General features: G+C 33.6%; 3 protein-coding genes across 3 annotated transcripts; all 3 read right to left on the reverse strand.

The window, feature by feature from the left end:
- Nucleotides 1-3,194: 3,194 nt before the first annotated feature.
- On the reverse strand, nt 3,195-5,870 carry LOC148203189 (PHD finger protein ALFIN-LIKE 4-like). The gene is made up of 5 exons (XM_088107570.1): nt 5,707-5,870; nt 5,601-5,633; nt 4,614-4,842; nt 3,894-4,023; nt 3,195-3,639 (listed from the first exon to the last, which is right to left on the reverse strand). Exons 1-5 carry the CDS (start codon nt 5,807-5,809, stop codon nt 3,361-3,363), a joined length of 774 nt encoding a protein of 257 aa, XP_087963696.1. The 5' UTR covers nt 5,810-5,870; the 3' UTR covers nt 3,195-3,360.
- A 3,897-nt stretch (nt 5,871-9,767) lies between these two features.
- On the reverse strand, nt 9,768-11,733 carry LOC148203190 (uncharacterized). The gene has a single exon (XM_088106524.1). The coding sequence runs from the start codon at nt 11,702-11,704 to the stop codon at nt 10,028-10,030; it is 1,677 nt and encodes a 558-aa protein (XP_087962650.1). The 5' UTR covers nt 11,705-11,733; the 3' UTR covers nt 9,768-10,027.
- Nucleotides 11,734-12,796: 1,063 nt separating this feature from the next.
- On the reverse strand, nt 12,797-14,934 carry LOC148203191 (uncharacterized). Its single transcript, XM_088107025.1, has 7 exons — nt 14,082-14,934; nt 13,875-13,995; nt 13,536-13,708; nt 13,397-13,447; nt 13,290-13,336; nt 13,050-13,199; nt 12,797-12,970 (listed from the first exon to the last, which is right to left on the reverse strand). The coding sequence occupies exons 1-7, from the start codon at nt 14,932-14,934 to the stop codon at nt 12,797-12,799; spliced, it is 1,569 nt and encodes a 522-aa protein (XP_087963151.1).
- Between the last annotated feature and the right edge of the window lie 1,272 nt (nt 14,935-16,206).

Here is a 16,206-nt window from a genome sequence, read left to right on the forward strand (position 1 = left end):
CTGGTCTGATTGAATAATTGAGACCATAGGATTGATCATTATAGTGAACTCTTCAATTTAAATCAATCAATTTTTTCATTTGAGTAAGTTAAATTTTCAATCATTTTTCTTAGTCTTTTCTTATATTAGTTGCACGTGGGCTTCACTCAGCTACCACATGTCCTTTTAGTATTCAGTTTGAGTTTTTGTTGATCAGTAGTTCTAATGGTGTATCTTGATTGTGTTTTTGTTGTTAGTATGAGCAAATAGAGTCTCTTGAGCTTGTGATGTCGTTTTAGGACCCTTAGAGCTGTTTGGTCATTTAGATGTGAATTAATACTTTATTTTTAATTGATAGACAAGTTTTATTTGATGTTTGTATGATGATATGATAATTGTTTTAAGTAATTGAAGTTTTTGATGAAATTTGGTACGTTGAGTTGTTTGTATAAGTCCTATGTTGAATTAAAATTCATGAATGTTTGTTTGTAGTTGGTTTGATGATATTAGAATTGATTTTTGATGAATTTGATAATGTTAGACTGTTTGTTCTGAGATGTTCAATTGTTATGGAACCTTGATGTGATAAGAAGATAGAAAATTTGTGTTTTTGGTCCAAAATGAGAGGTTTTGACAAGTCAAATCCTGAAAGAATGATTTTGGGGAAAATTTAAAACTTTGGGAACTGTTTTTGGGTTAATCAGGACTAAATTGGCCTTTTACTTTGCAAATATCTGATTTCTATAGATTGAAAACTTTTATGAGTTTTTGGGTAGTTGGTTTGATTTGATAAACTCAATTCATGTTCAAATGAGTAAATTTGTATTCAATATGGGTTATAAACGTGTTCATCAATCAATTTCATTAGTAAGAATACCAATTTGGTTATTTGAATAGGTTTAAAGAGCATTTAAGTTAATTTTTAGAATTGTTATCATCTGATATAGTGTTCATGAACAGTCTTGTAGAAGGCTGAGCGCTATAAAACCTAAGAGCTACTGAGTTTCTGAGCAGGTTCTGAGCGCCATGAAGTCAAAGAATTATCTGACTTGTGGGTGTTGAGTAGTGGAATCTGACTTGTGGCCTGAACCTCTTTTACTTTTAATTTGCTAGGGGCGAAAGTTGTGCCGATAAGTCTTTATCTTGGATTTTTGAGTCTTATGAGTAAAAGATTAACTTCATGAGTAGTAGGTGGAGTTACCTTTTGTTTATAACTCCACAGAGTATAAATACTACCATGGGTGTACACCTTCATTGAAGTCTATGTCAAAGCATTGTATCCGGATAATTAAGTCTAGAGTCAAATGATTATATGTTTTTATGAGTTATAAAATGTTTTAATGTTGAACTAATATGTGATTAATGAAATTGTTTATGAAGTTTTCTTTTAAACACTAGTTCACCTTGTTGTCTCTTTTGTTGTTCTTGGTGTGTTGTTTGTTTCTTTTGCGATGATCATCTGATTGGAGAGATAAGTGTTGAAGTATCATAGGTAGAGGATGATGATACTACAGAAGTCTTTTTGATGGTTTAGTGATTATGTTTAATTATTTTCTTCTAGATAATTGTATTAATTTTGTATCTAAAAGTGATCTCATATTTATTTTGTTTTCTTAATTTTATAATATTTTATTTTATCCTAAGTTTAAAATTGAGATGTTACCATTTTTATATTAACGGGTAGTTTTTTAAACATGTTATCAAATTAAATAACACATAAAAGAAATATTTAAAGAAAAATATATCAAATTATGGTCACTTAAAAAAATGATATTTTTTAAAATTTACTCATTATAAAAATAACTTTGTTAATAACTTGAACACATCATTAGTTTAAAAATTTTTTTCTTCACCCGCCACTATTCTCTTCCATTTTTTTCTTGATTTTATCCTGATAAACCGGTGGTAAAAAAAGTATTAATTTATCTTTTAATAATATATTTAATAAACATAGCAGAAAATAATATTTTAATTTATATTCAAAATACAAATGATTAAGTTATTAATTTTAAAAGATTAAGGAAGTCAAACCTTGTTCACTAAATATATTATTCACATAATATATATAGCTCATGAATAAGCATCATTACAACACTTTTAATCTTAGTACCATTTTGTACTCTGGGTTAAGAGAACCTAAAAAATATAATGTTGTGTGTATTTCTTTTAAGAGAAAAAAATAAGATATCATTATACTAAATCATTAAATTTGAAATGGTGTATAATACTTTACTACACATGATTTTTATCTAGAAGTTTATTGAAGTCTAAGCAAGTGTTCCATTTTTTTTTTCAGGTCTAAGTTTCGGTGAGTTTTTAAATTTTGTTATACAAATTAATGATAACAATTAAGTTAAATTTAAAATATATAAAACCTGTACCATAATCTTAAATTAAAATCATTTAGTTAACTTTTTATAAATAAAAATTATTTCATTCCTTATTATAGATCAGTGTAGATGTAATAGTTTATAGTTGTACACTATTACCTGATAGTTTATTGGGAACAACCATTCCAAAAAATATGTTTGAGATTAGTTACTGTTGGTGAATATTTTGTAATGTAGTTTAGAAAATGAAGGGTGCATATCAACTAATAATAAAGTTGCATCATTTTAACAAAAAATAACACTTACAAAAGAAATATATATATATATATATATATATATATATATATATATATATATAATATGATTTAGTAATGAAAATAATAATAATAGACAGCATGTATTTTTTTTTAATTTAAACATTTTTTTTTTCATTTTTCTAAAATTTAACTATTTTTTAAACTAAATTTTTATAGTAAAAAATTATTTTAAAAAATAAATATTACCTATAATAAAATTATAAAAATTATTTGAATTCATTTTTTTGTAAAATGTGAATTACACAGCACATGTATTCTTCACTGATACAACGTTATTTAAAATGAAGCCACAGAATCTCAGTGTAATCTGATTTGAAATAAACTCTTCTTTCTAGAAATTAAAACCCAATCTTTTTGAGAAGTGAATATATTAGCACACAACAAATCAAGTAATAAATGGAAAAAAAATTAAAGGAGTACAATTACGTGCACTGAATCTCTGTTGGGGCCACTAAAATATATTTCCCCTACATCAATTTGCCTTTATGATGCGTATTTGTTTGTGCAGCTGCAACTTTATGTTATAGTTGTTATTCTCTTTTTCTGTGCCCGAACTCGAACACGACAATTACTAAAAAACAAAATTTATAAACTGATATCGCAATTGGGTTTAAAAGTTCAAGCCCTTATTCTCAGGCTCGGATTTAGATTCCTAATATAAATGTGCAAATTAACAGTCATAAATGTCCAAGTTGGTACCTAAGATACTAATATAAATCTGAAATAGATTATAACTAGAAACTACAATTGACGAGCTTCTTGATGCTGCAAGATGGACATTTGTAATGCTTGATATAGGCAGCCTTAGAACGGGTAATCTTCACACATTTCCCATGAAACCACCTTTCACAAATGTCACAACAAATCCAGAATCCATCCACACCACCCGCATCGTTCTCTCCACATGTCCCACAAGGTGTCTCTCCCTGCTCTTCCTCCTCTTCTTCCTCTTCTTCCTCATCTTCCTTTGATTCCATTGTTTTTGAATAATTTTCTTGAGATTCAGAACCTTTCTGCAAATGTCAAACCAAAAGACATCAGGAACGGCAGTTCACTCAACTTTACACTGTAGAATTGGATTTCTCTGTACCAAAATATGTATTAATTTTCTTTCAGTTCAAAAGTTAACATCTGAAAAACCAAGCAAAACATCACCAAGGGACGACACTACAACAGTCTATGATAGTTCATACCCTTCCCTATGTAAAAAACTCCAAATTAAAATTAAAATCATTGTAAAAACAAGATATCCTCTCAGCGTGTATACCTTGAAGTTTGGTTTAGATTTGTTGTTATGATTAGAAACTGGTGACTTTTTCTTTCCTTGTTTCTTGACCTTCCCAACAACAGCCTCGAATACTGTTGGAAGATCATTTATCATATTAAAAAGATTATCCCTGCACATGAAGAATGAGAATAGATATTAATGAAAGATTAAAAAAAAACTTGAAAACATTCATCAAAATATCAAATTCACTAATAAATGAGAGGGCAAAGCATCAAACTAAGAAACGAAACACTCCATTATTAAAGTTAATAAGGAAAAATCAGCACTCCACTTAAAGCTTGACTTCTGTCCTGAATTTAACGTTTATTGTATAAATAACAGTTTTGTTTTTCAACTCTAACAAATATAGAAATGAAATCCAAATCAAATACTGTTATGAATATGGATTATGAATAAGTATTATGATATTTGTAAAATCCTAGGATTCTATATACTTATTGCAATTGTATCTCTCTTCCCAGTTTAAGGTAGAATCCCCATTTTTAACATCCTGTATCTTATAACCTAATGCTTCATTTATTTATTTATTTCAGGCGCAATTAATTCAACAGATTAACTTGTAGGTAACATAATACATTTACATTCAACTCATCTAAGGTACAATTTTAGACAATAACACATATAAAACAGTTCCCTACCAAAGATAAAACATATCTCTCATTTAAGAAAAACAACTGGTCAGTGGAGTAAAACAGTTACCTATCAGCCTTATCAAACCCAAATCTTGCTCCAAAAAACATAGCCACAGCTATTAACCATGTATCACTGTGCGCAGCAACAAAGCATACCCAGTCCCGTTCTTTCATCCCATCTCTGGCAAAGTTAATACCTAATACTGGCTCTGGGATCTCTGCAGGCACCTCCTCAGCAGGTAGATCGACTTGCCAGACTTCATTAGGAAATCCATAAAGACAAAGATCATCCTTCCCTGATATCACAATGGTCATACAAATTAAATATAACTATTGATATCACAAAGGTCATACAAATCAAATATAAGTATTTAAAAGATCGTCCTTCTACAACAGAAAGAAAACTAGGATAAATAGCCTTGAGAGAATCTAGAATGAAATTGAAATTCAGATTCCTGCAACCCAGAATGCATGAATAATAAATTAATAGAAAACAGGAAAATGCAGTCATCTATCATATATTCAATTAGCAAGCAAAGTGGTACCAAGCAAAAACTTTGGGCCCAAGTACCAAAAAATCGACAATTTTAATTGAAATCTGCAACAATCTGATCAAATACCCCTTCATAATTCAGAGGCTGCAGTACCACTTTATGGTAAGAATGAGAACAAAGCAAGCAGAAAAAGAAAAACTTTACGATTTCAACATGCATTGAACTATTTATCATCGCGTTCGTGTCGACTTAGTTTGGCATAAAAGAGAGTTCGTGTCGACTTAGTTTGGCATAAAAGAGAATTAATCAGGGACGGAAACAATGATCGCACACCATATCAGATGTATCCAGTAGTACTGGCATTACACACACCACAAGGCATACTAACGTAACTTATAAAGAAAATAAAAAAAATACAGAAAGATTCAAGTAGGGCTTTTGACAAGAATTAGAGAATTAGACCAAACACAAAAACGTAGAAAAATAATGGAATTGAATACAAGTGGAGAGAAACTAGAGTACCCAGGGATTAAAAAAAACTAGAACAGAGAGAAAAATACCTGGATCACATTGCTGAAAGAAGTCTTCGTAATCTGCGGAAAAAAAAAAAAGTTACGGAGAGGAAGAAAAACGTTATCAAGAATTAAGAATGAAATCGAAAGGTACCAATGGTGAGGGCCTTAACAATGGCAGCTCTGCGGCCCTTGAAATCTAGGAAGACTTCTTGGACGGAAGGGTGATTCGACGGAGCTCCTACGGCTGCCTCCATGTACCGAAAAGACTGTTCCGTTAAAGGAAAAGATGGAGGGAAAGGGAAACAAACAAATATGCCAACCCAAAACATATTCAGTATGTGTTAAGTCCAATTTATAAAACCCTATCAAAAATTTTGTACATTTGGCTAGAGAGGTAAATTGAGTTTTTTAAATTTTACCCAACTTTGTTTTTTAATCTCACTTTTTAAAACTACAGAGGGTGGTAAACTGTGTTTTAAAATTTTACTTATTTTTATTTTTCAGTCAAATTTTTAATATTTCAAATTATTAAATATATTTATTTTATCTTATGTTATAAAAACCGGCGGATATTTTGTATTTATGGATAAGCTCCTTTTTCATTAAATTATCACCAAAATGATTTTATTTTATAAAATTATGGATGAAGGTAGATTATGTTTCTTTTGATTGTCAAAAGTCTCATCCCTTTCTCTTCCATTAACTATTAATTATTAACTAATGACAATTAAAAACAAACCAAACTAATCTATAACCATTATTCATTTCAAGAGGAAAATGGTGGAAAAAAATTGTGAGGGAAGGGGAAATCATTTCATTCAGTTTTCATTAAACAACTTAAGATATTAAAAGGAAATCCAAGCCCCAAAAAAAATAAAAAATAAAAAGGGAAGAATATTATGCAATCTAATATTATTCGGAAATATACCTATTTAAATAGAAAAAAGTACAAATATACTTCTTTAAATCTTATTTTTTACATATAAGCAATACAATCATTCATTTCTAACTGTTCAAAATTTAGTACTGGAATTTCTAACTTAACTATATAAAAGGACTTATATTTATCATGAAAATAATTATCTTTATCTTACAACCTGAGACCTCAGTCATAATAGCTTCTTCTCCATTGCAATTGAAGACACTATTGTTCTTGGAATTGAAGCAGCTGTATTCCTGTTGGGGTGACTCCACCACAGCACTCGATTATTAATCGTTGAAAAGTTTGAATATCCTCTCGACTTGTTTTCCTTACCACTGGATCCGCTGAATCCAAACTTTTCTTCAGCACTTCCACTCTCTTAGCCAAGCTTGTCACCTGTATATGTTTTCAAATGATGTTCATCAATAATGATTTGCATAAAATCAAATTGCATTCCATGCATGCATTGTACCTTCCTTTGTGGCCAGTAAGATATTCTTTCCCTGCGGCAAATTCCCTTTATCACAGATACTGATACGCCTATTTCTGCAGCAGCATCCTTAATCGTTAAATGGAACACACCTCTCAGATCATTCAATGTCATCTTTTTTATTCTCTTTATCTGTGCCCCAAACCTTCATTAGAGTCATGCAAGTGCAACACTTTCAGACAAACAAAAAAATATGTATAACCTGAAATTGGCGGTTGGGTTTAACAGCTGAAGAAGCCCTTTTACTCTCGGCCTCCAACTCAGGCTCTGTACAAAAGTAACGACTCAATAATCATATTTGTGGAATGACATGATTCATGGAAGAGAAAAAGTGACAACCAAAAGGGATAATGACCAACGTGGGATTGTATTTTCTTCTTCGCCAATGAAACCGCCAACCGTTTCCAGACCAGTGCAGAGGGCTTCATAATAAGTAGACAACGGATCTTCTAGAGCAATGTATCCTAATTTATTCTTCTGTGTGCAGTATTCTACCAGGTAACTCTTAATTTCTGCTGTGCTATTGTGGGAGAAACTGATACACCCAAATGCAGACAAGGGTTGAATATACACTAAAACATAAAATGACGATGAAGCTTTGTTTAATGTAACATCTCCATGCAAAAGTTTTAGAACGTACTCAATCCTGCGATAAGAGTCGCCTGAAAGGCCATCCGGTGTGAAATTCTGACAGTGGACTATTGCGTGGCTAATCACCCCGATCTCTCCATGAATCTCAAATGTTTCATCACAATCAGAACCTGCGATATATATTTTAAATTTAAAGAACATGGTTAAGGGAAAGAATTAAACCCGGAATGTAAGATGAATCAGAACTTAATTAATTACCGTTGGTGTAAATCAATTGTCTAAGAACTTGACAGCAAGTGCAGAACATTGGCTTTGGTACAGGACGACAAAATCGAAGGTCGTTTAAATTTACATCTGCACTCGTATTTTCTCCGTTGGGAAACGTATTATCGCCATGCACGGTATGATATTCAATCATTGGATCCATGAAAGGAATTTTAGGCTTCCTCGTCGACCAATCCCCCTTTTCCAAGTTAGGTACTCCTCCTCCTACGGTAAGATGATTGCCATGTTCAACAAGAACAGGAACATTTGGTTGTTGGGGCTCGAAGTCGGGGTGGTCATTGACTGTATAGACGAGTGCGGGATCTGGTTCGATATAGTTACAGACGAGTGGATTGTGAAATGAGTGGGAGGAGTTATCCCAATTGTTATCCATGGATGCATTGGAGGCAGAAAAACACTTAATCACGGTGAGGAAAATGGAAATGTGTGCAGCGGCGACGCCAAAGACAGCGCCGCCACCGACACGATTCGTTGGTGACTGAGACAACGATAAAAAGTGTTAAAGAAGTATGTTGGTGGAATGCATGGGAACCATACAGGGACTAAGAGTTGTGAGTGGCAGTTATGGATCGTTGGAAATTTGAAGTTGAGTATTGTTTTGAAAATCTATTATTAGGTACGAAGAGACTTTCCTCTATGATGCCGTTTCCCTTCCTCATCAATTCGTTCGACCATGCCTTATGTGAATTTTAATCTCAGTTGTGATAACCTTTCCATTCTTAGGATAGAAATGGGGTGAAAAAGAACGAAAAGAGGGATGAAAAAAACTGTTATATTATTGCTATTTGCTTGATTAGAGAGATATAAAGAGAATTTTTTTAAGAAAATGTACAAAATTAAAAATATTAACATTTAGGTATCTGTTAATTCTAGATGAAATTTTCTTTATTACCTAATGTATAGAGTCGACATTTTGTAAGATACATATTTATTTGTATTTAATTGAAATCTTTAATACACATCTGGATATTATTAAATTGAGTTTCTTTCTTTATTTCTTTATATATATATTTTTTTAATGTATCAATTTTTTTATTATTTCCAAATCACTTGCTTAAAGAAAATAAGAATAGATATGTGGGTTGTATGTGTGAAAAGATGGAAAGCTTGGGTATCTTGTATACTAATTTATAAAAGTAAATATAAGATATGTGTTACTTAAAAAAAATGTAGAATTTAATATTGTAACATCTGTTTTATCTCATTCCAAGTAGAGTTGTCAAATAGATTAAAACTCCCGAACCAATTCCACCTATTACATGTTCGAGTAAGATTGGATTTTAAAGAATTTGTAAATTTCGTCACGAATCAAAACTAAACTTGACTCACTAAAAATCGATTTATCTAAGTTAAACTCATAGAGAGTTAGGTTGGTTCACCAATCCACCCATAAACTTTAAATTATATTAAAAAAATAAAAATTCAAAACTTAAACCCTCCTATGCTATGAATTTATCCATTCAAGATTATAATGGTATAAATAAATAAGTGCTAACTGTGGTTTGATATTAGATAATAATTTGTTTTGTATTTTTTTAATTTTAGATTGTATTTGGAACTTAACATAATTTTGGATTGTATTTGAGCTATATTTTTTTTATTTTGGATTATATATGATATTTAATATAATTTTGAATTATATTTAGATTGAACTTTATTTAAAAAGAATTATTACTTTTTTGAAATTGAAAAAAAAAATTATAATTAAGTAAACCAATCCATTTAACTGTCAAGGCGAGTTTAATTTTTTTTATTCACTAATAAGCACAAACCCATGATAAATAGAGTCAACTTGGATTAAAAGTAGCTCTACCAATACTTCTAATTTAAATTTTAAATAATTTTTTTATTGATAGCTATCTTATTTAAATATAATATTTTATTATTAAAAGAAATTTGTTGTGTGTTGGTTTGGAAAACTTAGTATCACATAATAATTTTTTAAAAATATAATATATAGTCAAGTAGTCTTAAAAATTTTGATCATTGGCCTATCCAGTTGAATCACTCGATCAGTAATCCAATTTTTCTGAGTTTCTATCCAAACCCAGTTACTAACCATGCCACCAATCATCACAGACTTAACCCTACTGCAAAGAATGAACATTGAACTTCCAGTGCAGGATTAAGTTAACACCCTCCTCCACTGTAGCTGTGCAAGAATTCCCTGGTCTGAAAATTACGTCAGTGTTCCTCTGTTGCATTAGCCTCAACTTTCCCACTTAACTGGAATCCCCCGAGCAAGCATCCCTCAAAGATTGTATCCCCCTCTTTCAATTTCCCCTTTGCACACATCACCTTCACAAATGTGCTGAAAACGTCTTGCTTGATTACAAAGTTCTTGTTCATAATGTCATAATATGTCTTTAGTGCCATTTCTTCATCCCCGTCTTCACAATATCCCTGAAGTAAGCAGTTATACATAGTCGCGTCCAGGTTATGCCCATTCTGAAGCATGTCTGAAACAAGCTCTTCAACTGCCTGCATCCTACTCTTCACTTCACAGAGTCCACATACCAATATGCAATATGACAAGAAGTTGGGTGAGCTTCCCATCCGACTCATCTGCTTCAAAAGAAGAACTCCTTCATCAATCTTCCCCTCATCCACAAGAACTCTAAACACTGCATTGAAGCTTGACACACTTGGCTTAACACCCCTCGTCACCATTTCTCTCAGAAGTGAGACTGCTTCTCTTGGTTTTCCAATCTTGCAATACTCATTCACAACAACCCCATAGGCTTTCACATCCGGCTTCATCCCCCGACTAGCCATTTCCCTGAAATGCTTAAAAGCATCATCGGACTTTCCCACAATACACAACCCCTTCAACAAGCTAGTGTTTGTGGCCACATTATCTGTCAAACCATTCAACCGCATCCTACCCATTATCATCTTTGCCTCATCCACTTCTCCGCTCAAGCAAAGACCTTCAACCAAGGCATTGTAGGTCACAACATTCGGAGAACACCCTCGTTCCGTCATCTGCTTCAGACACTCCACCGCCTTTTGGAATTCACCTATTTTCGAATACCCATCAATCAAAGTGGTGAAACTCACCACATCCGGCTCACAACTCTTACTCTCCACCAATCTGTCAAAAACCCACCGCGCACCCTCCATGTCACCCTTCTTACAAAACCCGTGGATCAAAGTGTTATAAGTAACAATGTTGCGTTCGCAGCGCATTTCGTCGAACACCTTGCGCGCACTCTCGACCATCCCCACTTTGCAAAACCCACGAATCATGATGGTGTGAGTGTAAACATCGGGTTCTACCACAGCTTCTGAGAGAACCTGATTGTAGATGGCCTTGGCAAAATTGACACGGTTGGCTCTGACGAGGACGCCCAAGATGGCGTTGCATGAGTAGACGCAGTGTTCTCTTCCCAAGTTTTTTGCTTTGTGGAACCAGTGAACGGCGCCCCTGATATCGCCGCAGTGACCGAGAGCGTGGATGAATCTGCAGATAAGGAAGTCAGAGAGTTTGTTGGAGTGGTGAAGAAGGGAGTAAGCGGTGGAGAAGAGGGAGTGGGAGAGCAAGAGGTCGGTGATGGCGGCGTAGCATAAAGGGGTGTGGGAGTAGTTCTTAGGGTTGGGGTTGGGGTTGGAGGCCCAGTTGAAGAAGTGAAGAGCGTGGTATGGGTTCTTTTGGTTCTTGATCACCTGAATGACCAAGTTCGGGGTGAGGTGAGGAGAAAATTTATTGAGAGATGAGAAATCTGGGATTTGGGGATTTAGATTTTGAAGGATTGAGGTGATGGATGTTATGAGGCAGAGATTTCGATTTGGAATGCTGGATGAAGAAGACAGGGAAGAAGAAGAAGGTTTTGCTATGACTTCTCCAAATGCCCGAGCCATCTACTGCCACACTTTTCTTTCCCTCCAAATATTGCCCTTTAAATGACTTTTACACAAGCTCGTATCATAAAACAATCAATTTATACAAAATATAAATTTAAAATTAATCAATTTAAATAATTTCTATACATAGCAGATGAGTAAAATTCTTTCACACATTTAAATATTTTACATTTATTCAACATTATCTTTATTTACTTTTTATTTTATTTTTTCTTAAAACAATACATAAGTTTACATTTTTTTACTATTTTATCTTTGTAACCTATATCAAATTAACGTAAAAATGTGCCATAGTATCATTAATCATCACACATATACAACTAATTTGATAGCTGCCAAGTCAAATAAGGATAAAGACTATATTTTGTTTTAATAAATTCAATTATTATTATTAGTTTTTATATGATTAATAGACCTCACACATTCCATTTATTTTTGTCAGTGAAATTTTCATCAAAGTAAAACACCCATTTTCTATTATATAATTATTACAGTTTCAACAAGTTTCTATAATTCGAAAAGAACAAATACTTGTCAAATCCATTCATTTGATACCGTGATATGTTAGTGATTTTTAAGATGATGTAACTTGATTAGAAATAATATCATGACACACTTTTAGATTCATTTGATACGGATAAAATGATCTAAAAAATTATATAATTTTGTATTTTTTCAAAAAATAAAAAATAAGTAAAATAATATCAAATAAATATAAAAAATTTAGGTGTGTAATAATTATTTTCCTAAAACAAATTATCTGTGGAACCACTACTTGAATGTTAAAGCAAAAGTGTCTCAAACTATTATTATTTTAATTGGAACTGCCATGTTTGGTTTTTCGCTGAGTGAGGTCTACAGTATCTTATAACTTAAATATCTGTTAGAGGTTGACTTAATTAGATATAAAAACGAATTCGTGATAATGTCAAAAATATTGAAAAGATAATCTTATTGTTATCAAAACAAAAAATCTATATATAAAAAAAAACTCACTCGTTATCACCACCACCACCACCGTGAAAAGTCATAAACCAAGCAGACCGTCACAAAGAAACAAAAAAAAATTAGGAAAACATTGACCACAATCTATTCTTCTTCGAATTGGATAATTTCTATTCCGGTTGGGGTAACTCCACCACAGATCGCTACCATTTCTAGTTGGAGTCGTTGAATTTCTTGTCGAACTCTCTGCCTAGTCCCTTCATAGGGCGAATCCAATGCTTTTCTCAACACTCTCACATCCTTCGCAAGGCTTTGCAGCTGAACACATCAACACCTATATAGTGATAAATCCAAAAAGAATCCCATGATGTTCAGAAAATCAAACAACAAATCTAACCTTTCTTTGTGGCCATCTTTTTAAGTTTCCCAAGCGACTGATTTTCTTCACCACAGAGTCGCTTACCTCCAATTTATCTGCAGCATCCCTGATAGTTAAATGGAAGAAAGGGCTCAAATCATTCATTGTCATCTTTGGTACTCTCTTTCTCTGTGTAACGTAAAAAAATAAAAGACAATATTAAAACAAGTGGTATTTACGCGCAAACGCAAAACTTCTCTAGAAAACAAAAACTCTTACCTGAACTGCCATATTACGTTTAGGCTTAGGCCTAGCAGTTGAAGCCTCTGCATTACCAGGCTCGGGAACAAGGTCTGGCTCAGAAACAGTCTCAGGCTCCGGAACACTCTCGGGCTCGGGCTCGGGCTCAGAATCAGACTCGGGCTCTGTGCCATTAACTACAGGAGAAAAAAATATTCAAAATTCAGAGTGAAACTGTCATTATTGGTCGAAGAGAAACTTGAGAATTAAGAGAAGAAGACCAACGTGGACTCAAGTCATCGTCCCCGTCATTATGTTCAGCCCAATCAAGTCCAGTGCAGATGGTATCATAATATGCAGATAACGGATCATCCAGAGTGACGAACCCTAATCTTGTCTGGTCCTTGCAGTATGCTACCAGGAAACTCCTTATTTGTTCTATGCTTTTGAGGCCGAAACTGGTAATACCAGAAAAGATGAAGGTTAATAACGACAGATATAGCAACTAAAAACTATGACTTTAATTCACAATGATTGTTTTGAATAATTAAACACATGTTCATGCTTCAATGCAAATAAATATATAGTTCCACCAAAGCAACACATATGGAAGTTAGAACTTGCTTTATCATTTGATAAACTTCTCTTGGAGGTTCACCACCCGGTGTCATATCCTGAACGTGGAATATCGCATGGCCAATCACCCCAAGCGATCCATGAATCTCTAACTTTTCGAACTTAAAACCTGCGGAGTGTTTAAAATTTAAAGAAAATGAAAACGAGGACGAAAAACGTACTGGCTAATATATATTTGTGTATAAACTTAATTACCATCTGTATGAATTATTTGTCTAAGAATTTGACAGCAAGAGCAAGACAGTGACTTTGGTGACGGGGGCCAATGGTCAAGTGCTACCACATCTTCCTCGTTCAGTATACCATGCTTTAATAATGGATGTTCAGCCATGGGTTGTTTAACCTTCCTCCTTGATGGACCCTCCATGTCAATGTTAGGAACTTCTCCAGTTGCAAAATTATAATTGACATGCAAGGATTGATCTTGGAAAGTTGGATTCAAAATGGGTACATGAATCTGTTCAAGGCCAAAGGGATACAAATTTTGGTTCTGAGGCGGCGCATTTGGCTGTTTGCAAAGTGCATTTTGTTGCCCTGGCACAGCGTGTTGGTGCTGGGGCAATGCATTTTGTTGAGAAGAGGGTGCAATGAGTTCATCATTGGATAGATCGAAAATTGAGATGTCCCGGTCGATCAAATTATGAAGAAATGGATCAAATGAGGCATCAATATCAATATCAAACGGCCCAGGAGGCCAAAATTGAAGTTCGTTGGAAAAAGTATTATCGCCATGCACGGGATGATCTTCAATCATTGAATCCATGTAGGGAAATTTACGCTTCCTCGTCGACCAACCCCCGTTTACCAAATTAGGAACTCCTCCTATGGTGAAATCATTATCGCTATGCGTGGATACATCTTGAATCGTTAGACCAGTGAAGGAAACATGATCCTGTTCAACGATAAAAGGATCATTTTGTTGTGCATTTCGTTGCTGTACATTGGGTTGGTCGTTTAATATATAGATAAGTGCAGGGTCTGGTTCGATGTAGTTACCGATAAGTGGACTGTGAAATGAGTCGGAGTAGTTATTACAATTATTATCCATGGAGAAAAACACCCTTAATCACTGTGGAAAAAATGGAAATGTGTGTAGTAGCGGCGCCAAAAACACAGCGCCGCCACTGAGACACGATTTGTTGGTAATTGAGACAACTAGTGTTCTTACAGACAATTTTGATGGAATGCATGAGAAATATATAGGGGCGCAACTGACAGTTATTGACCGTTGAAAAATTTGAAGTTTGTTGATTGTTATGAAAAACTATTACTAAGAGACTTTCCTCTATAACCCTTCATCATTGGTTGGTTCTGCCATGCTTTAACTAATGGTGGTGAGAAATGAAGATGTGTGTTTTGATCTCAGTACGAAAAAAGTCCGATGATCTTCTATGATCCATCTTGAGATGATTTATATGTGATGCACGTCAAAACACTTTTATATGTGATTTGCATTGATACATTGTGTCCAATAAATCAAAATATCAGTGGTCATTTAGATATTTTACTAAGAAAAAGAAATTATTATTGTACGGAATATTTTATCATAAAATACCTCTTTCTTAAGGGTGTGTTCGCTTCAACAGAAAGTACTGTTCAAGAGTATTTGAGAGCGAAGAAATACGATTTCTTTTATGTTCGTTTGAGATGAAAGGAGTGGATTTGCGGGAGACGTAAGGCGCGGATTTGCGAGATTTATAAAATTTTCATCACCCGCAAGAGTGCGACGATTTGGAAGGATTGTCGATACAATATCTTCTTTACCCTTTGCCTATTATATAATTCCAGTCCAAGTCCTGAAGCTTACGTGCATCGATTCTAACTATGAAATAACTGATTCCATATGAAGATGATGGTTGAAGATGAAGTTTGAAGCCGAACAAGATGAAGAATAGTGGCTGAAGCTGACGTTTGACTGCCAGTGTTTTCAGTTCCAGCGCTGGAGCATTTCCAAGCTTTGAAGCTTCGTGGTGGAGGTGCAAGCGCCATGTTCGACGAAGCTGGAAGTTGCTTTGGTGGTGGATGCTGGATTAAATGCCACAAAGGTGGAGGATCCAGTTGTCTTGGCTTCCGGCCAGAGATCCACTATCACCAACACATCTCTGCATGTTCAAGCAATCCCAAGAGCCAGCACAAAATAAAGAGAAATTTGGTTGTAAATAAGAGGAATTATTAAAATGAGGAACCAGATACTTCATAAAAAAAAATGACACTCAAAATAAAAAAAGAAAAGAAAAAGAAAAGTAATAATCAATAATAATAATAATAATAATAATTATTATTATTATTATTATTTTACATTTTAATAATTAATTTTAAT

The sequence above is a fragment of the Vigna umbellata genome, chromosome 2 (genome assembly GCF_029865625.1).
Source record: "Vigna umbellata cultivar VRB3 chromosome 2, Vumbellata_1.0, whole genome shotgun sequence".
NCBI classification, from domain to species: domain Eukaryota; kingdom Viridiplantae; phylum Streptophyta; class Magnoliopsida; order Fabales; family Fabaceae; genus Vigna; species Vigna umbellata.

Bases quoted from the DNA above. Each gene is read 5' to 3' on its own strand.
- LOC148203189 (XM_088107570.1), bottom strand. From the start codon at position 5,809: ATGGAGGCAGCCGTAGGAGCTCCGTCGAATCACCCTTCCGTCCAAGAA. The intron at 5,634-5,706 runs GTACCTTTCGAT...TTTTTTCCGCAG, and splicing joins TGTTAAGGCCCTCACCATTG to ATTACGAAGACTTCTTTCAG. The intron at 3,640-3,893 runs GTATACACGCTG...TGACATTTGCAG, and splicing joins AATCTAAACCAAACTTCAAG to AAAGGTTCTGAATCTCAAGA.
- LOC148203190 (XM_088106524.1), bottom strand. From the start codon at position 11,704: ATGGCTCGGGCATTTGGAGAAGTCATAGCAAAACCTTCTTCTTCTTCC.
- LOC148203191 (XM_088107025.1), bottom strand. From the start codon at position 14,934: ATGGATAATAATTGTAATAACTACTCCGACTCATTTCACAGTCCACTT. The intron at 13,448-13,535 runs GTTGGTCTTCTT...TTTCTCCTGTAG, and splicing joins GGACGATGACTTGAGTCCAC to TTAATGGCACAGAGCCCGAG. The intron at 13,200-13,289 runs GTAAGAGTTTTT...TACGTTACACAG, and splicing joins AACGTAATATGGCAGTTCAG to AGAAAGAGAGTACCAAAGAT.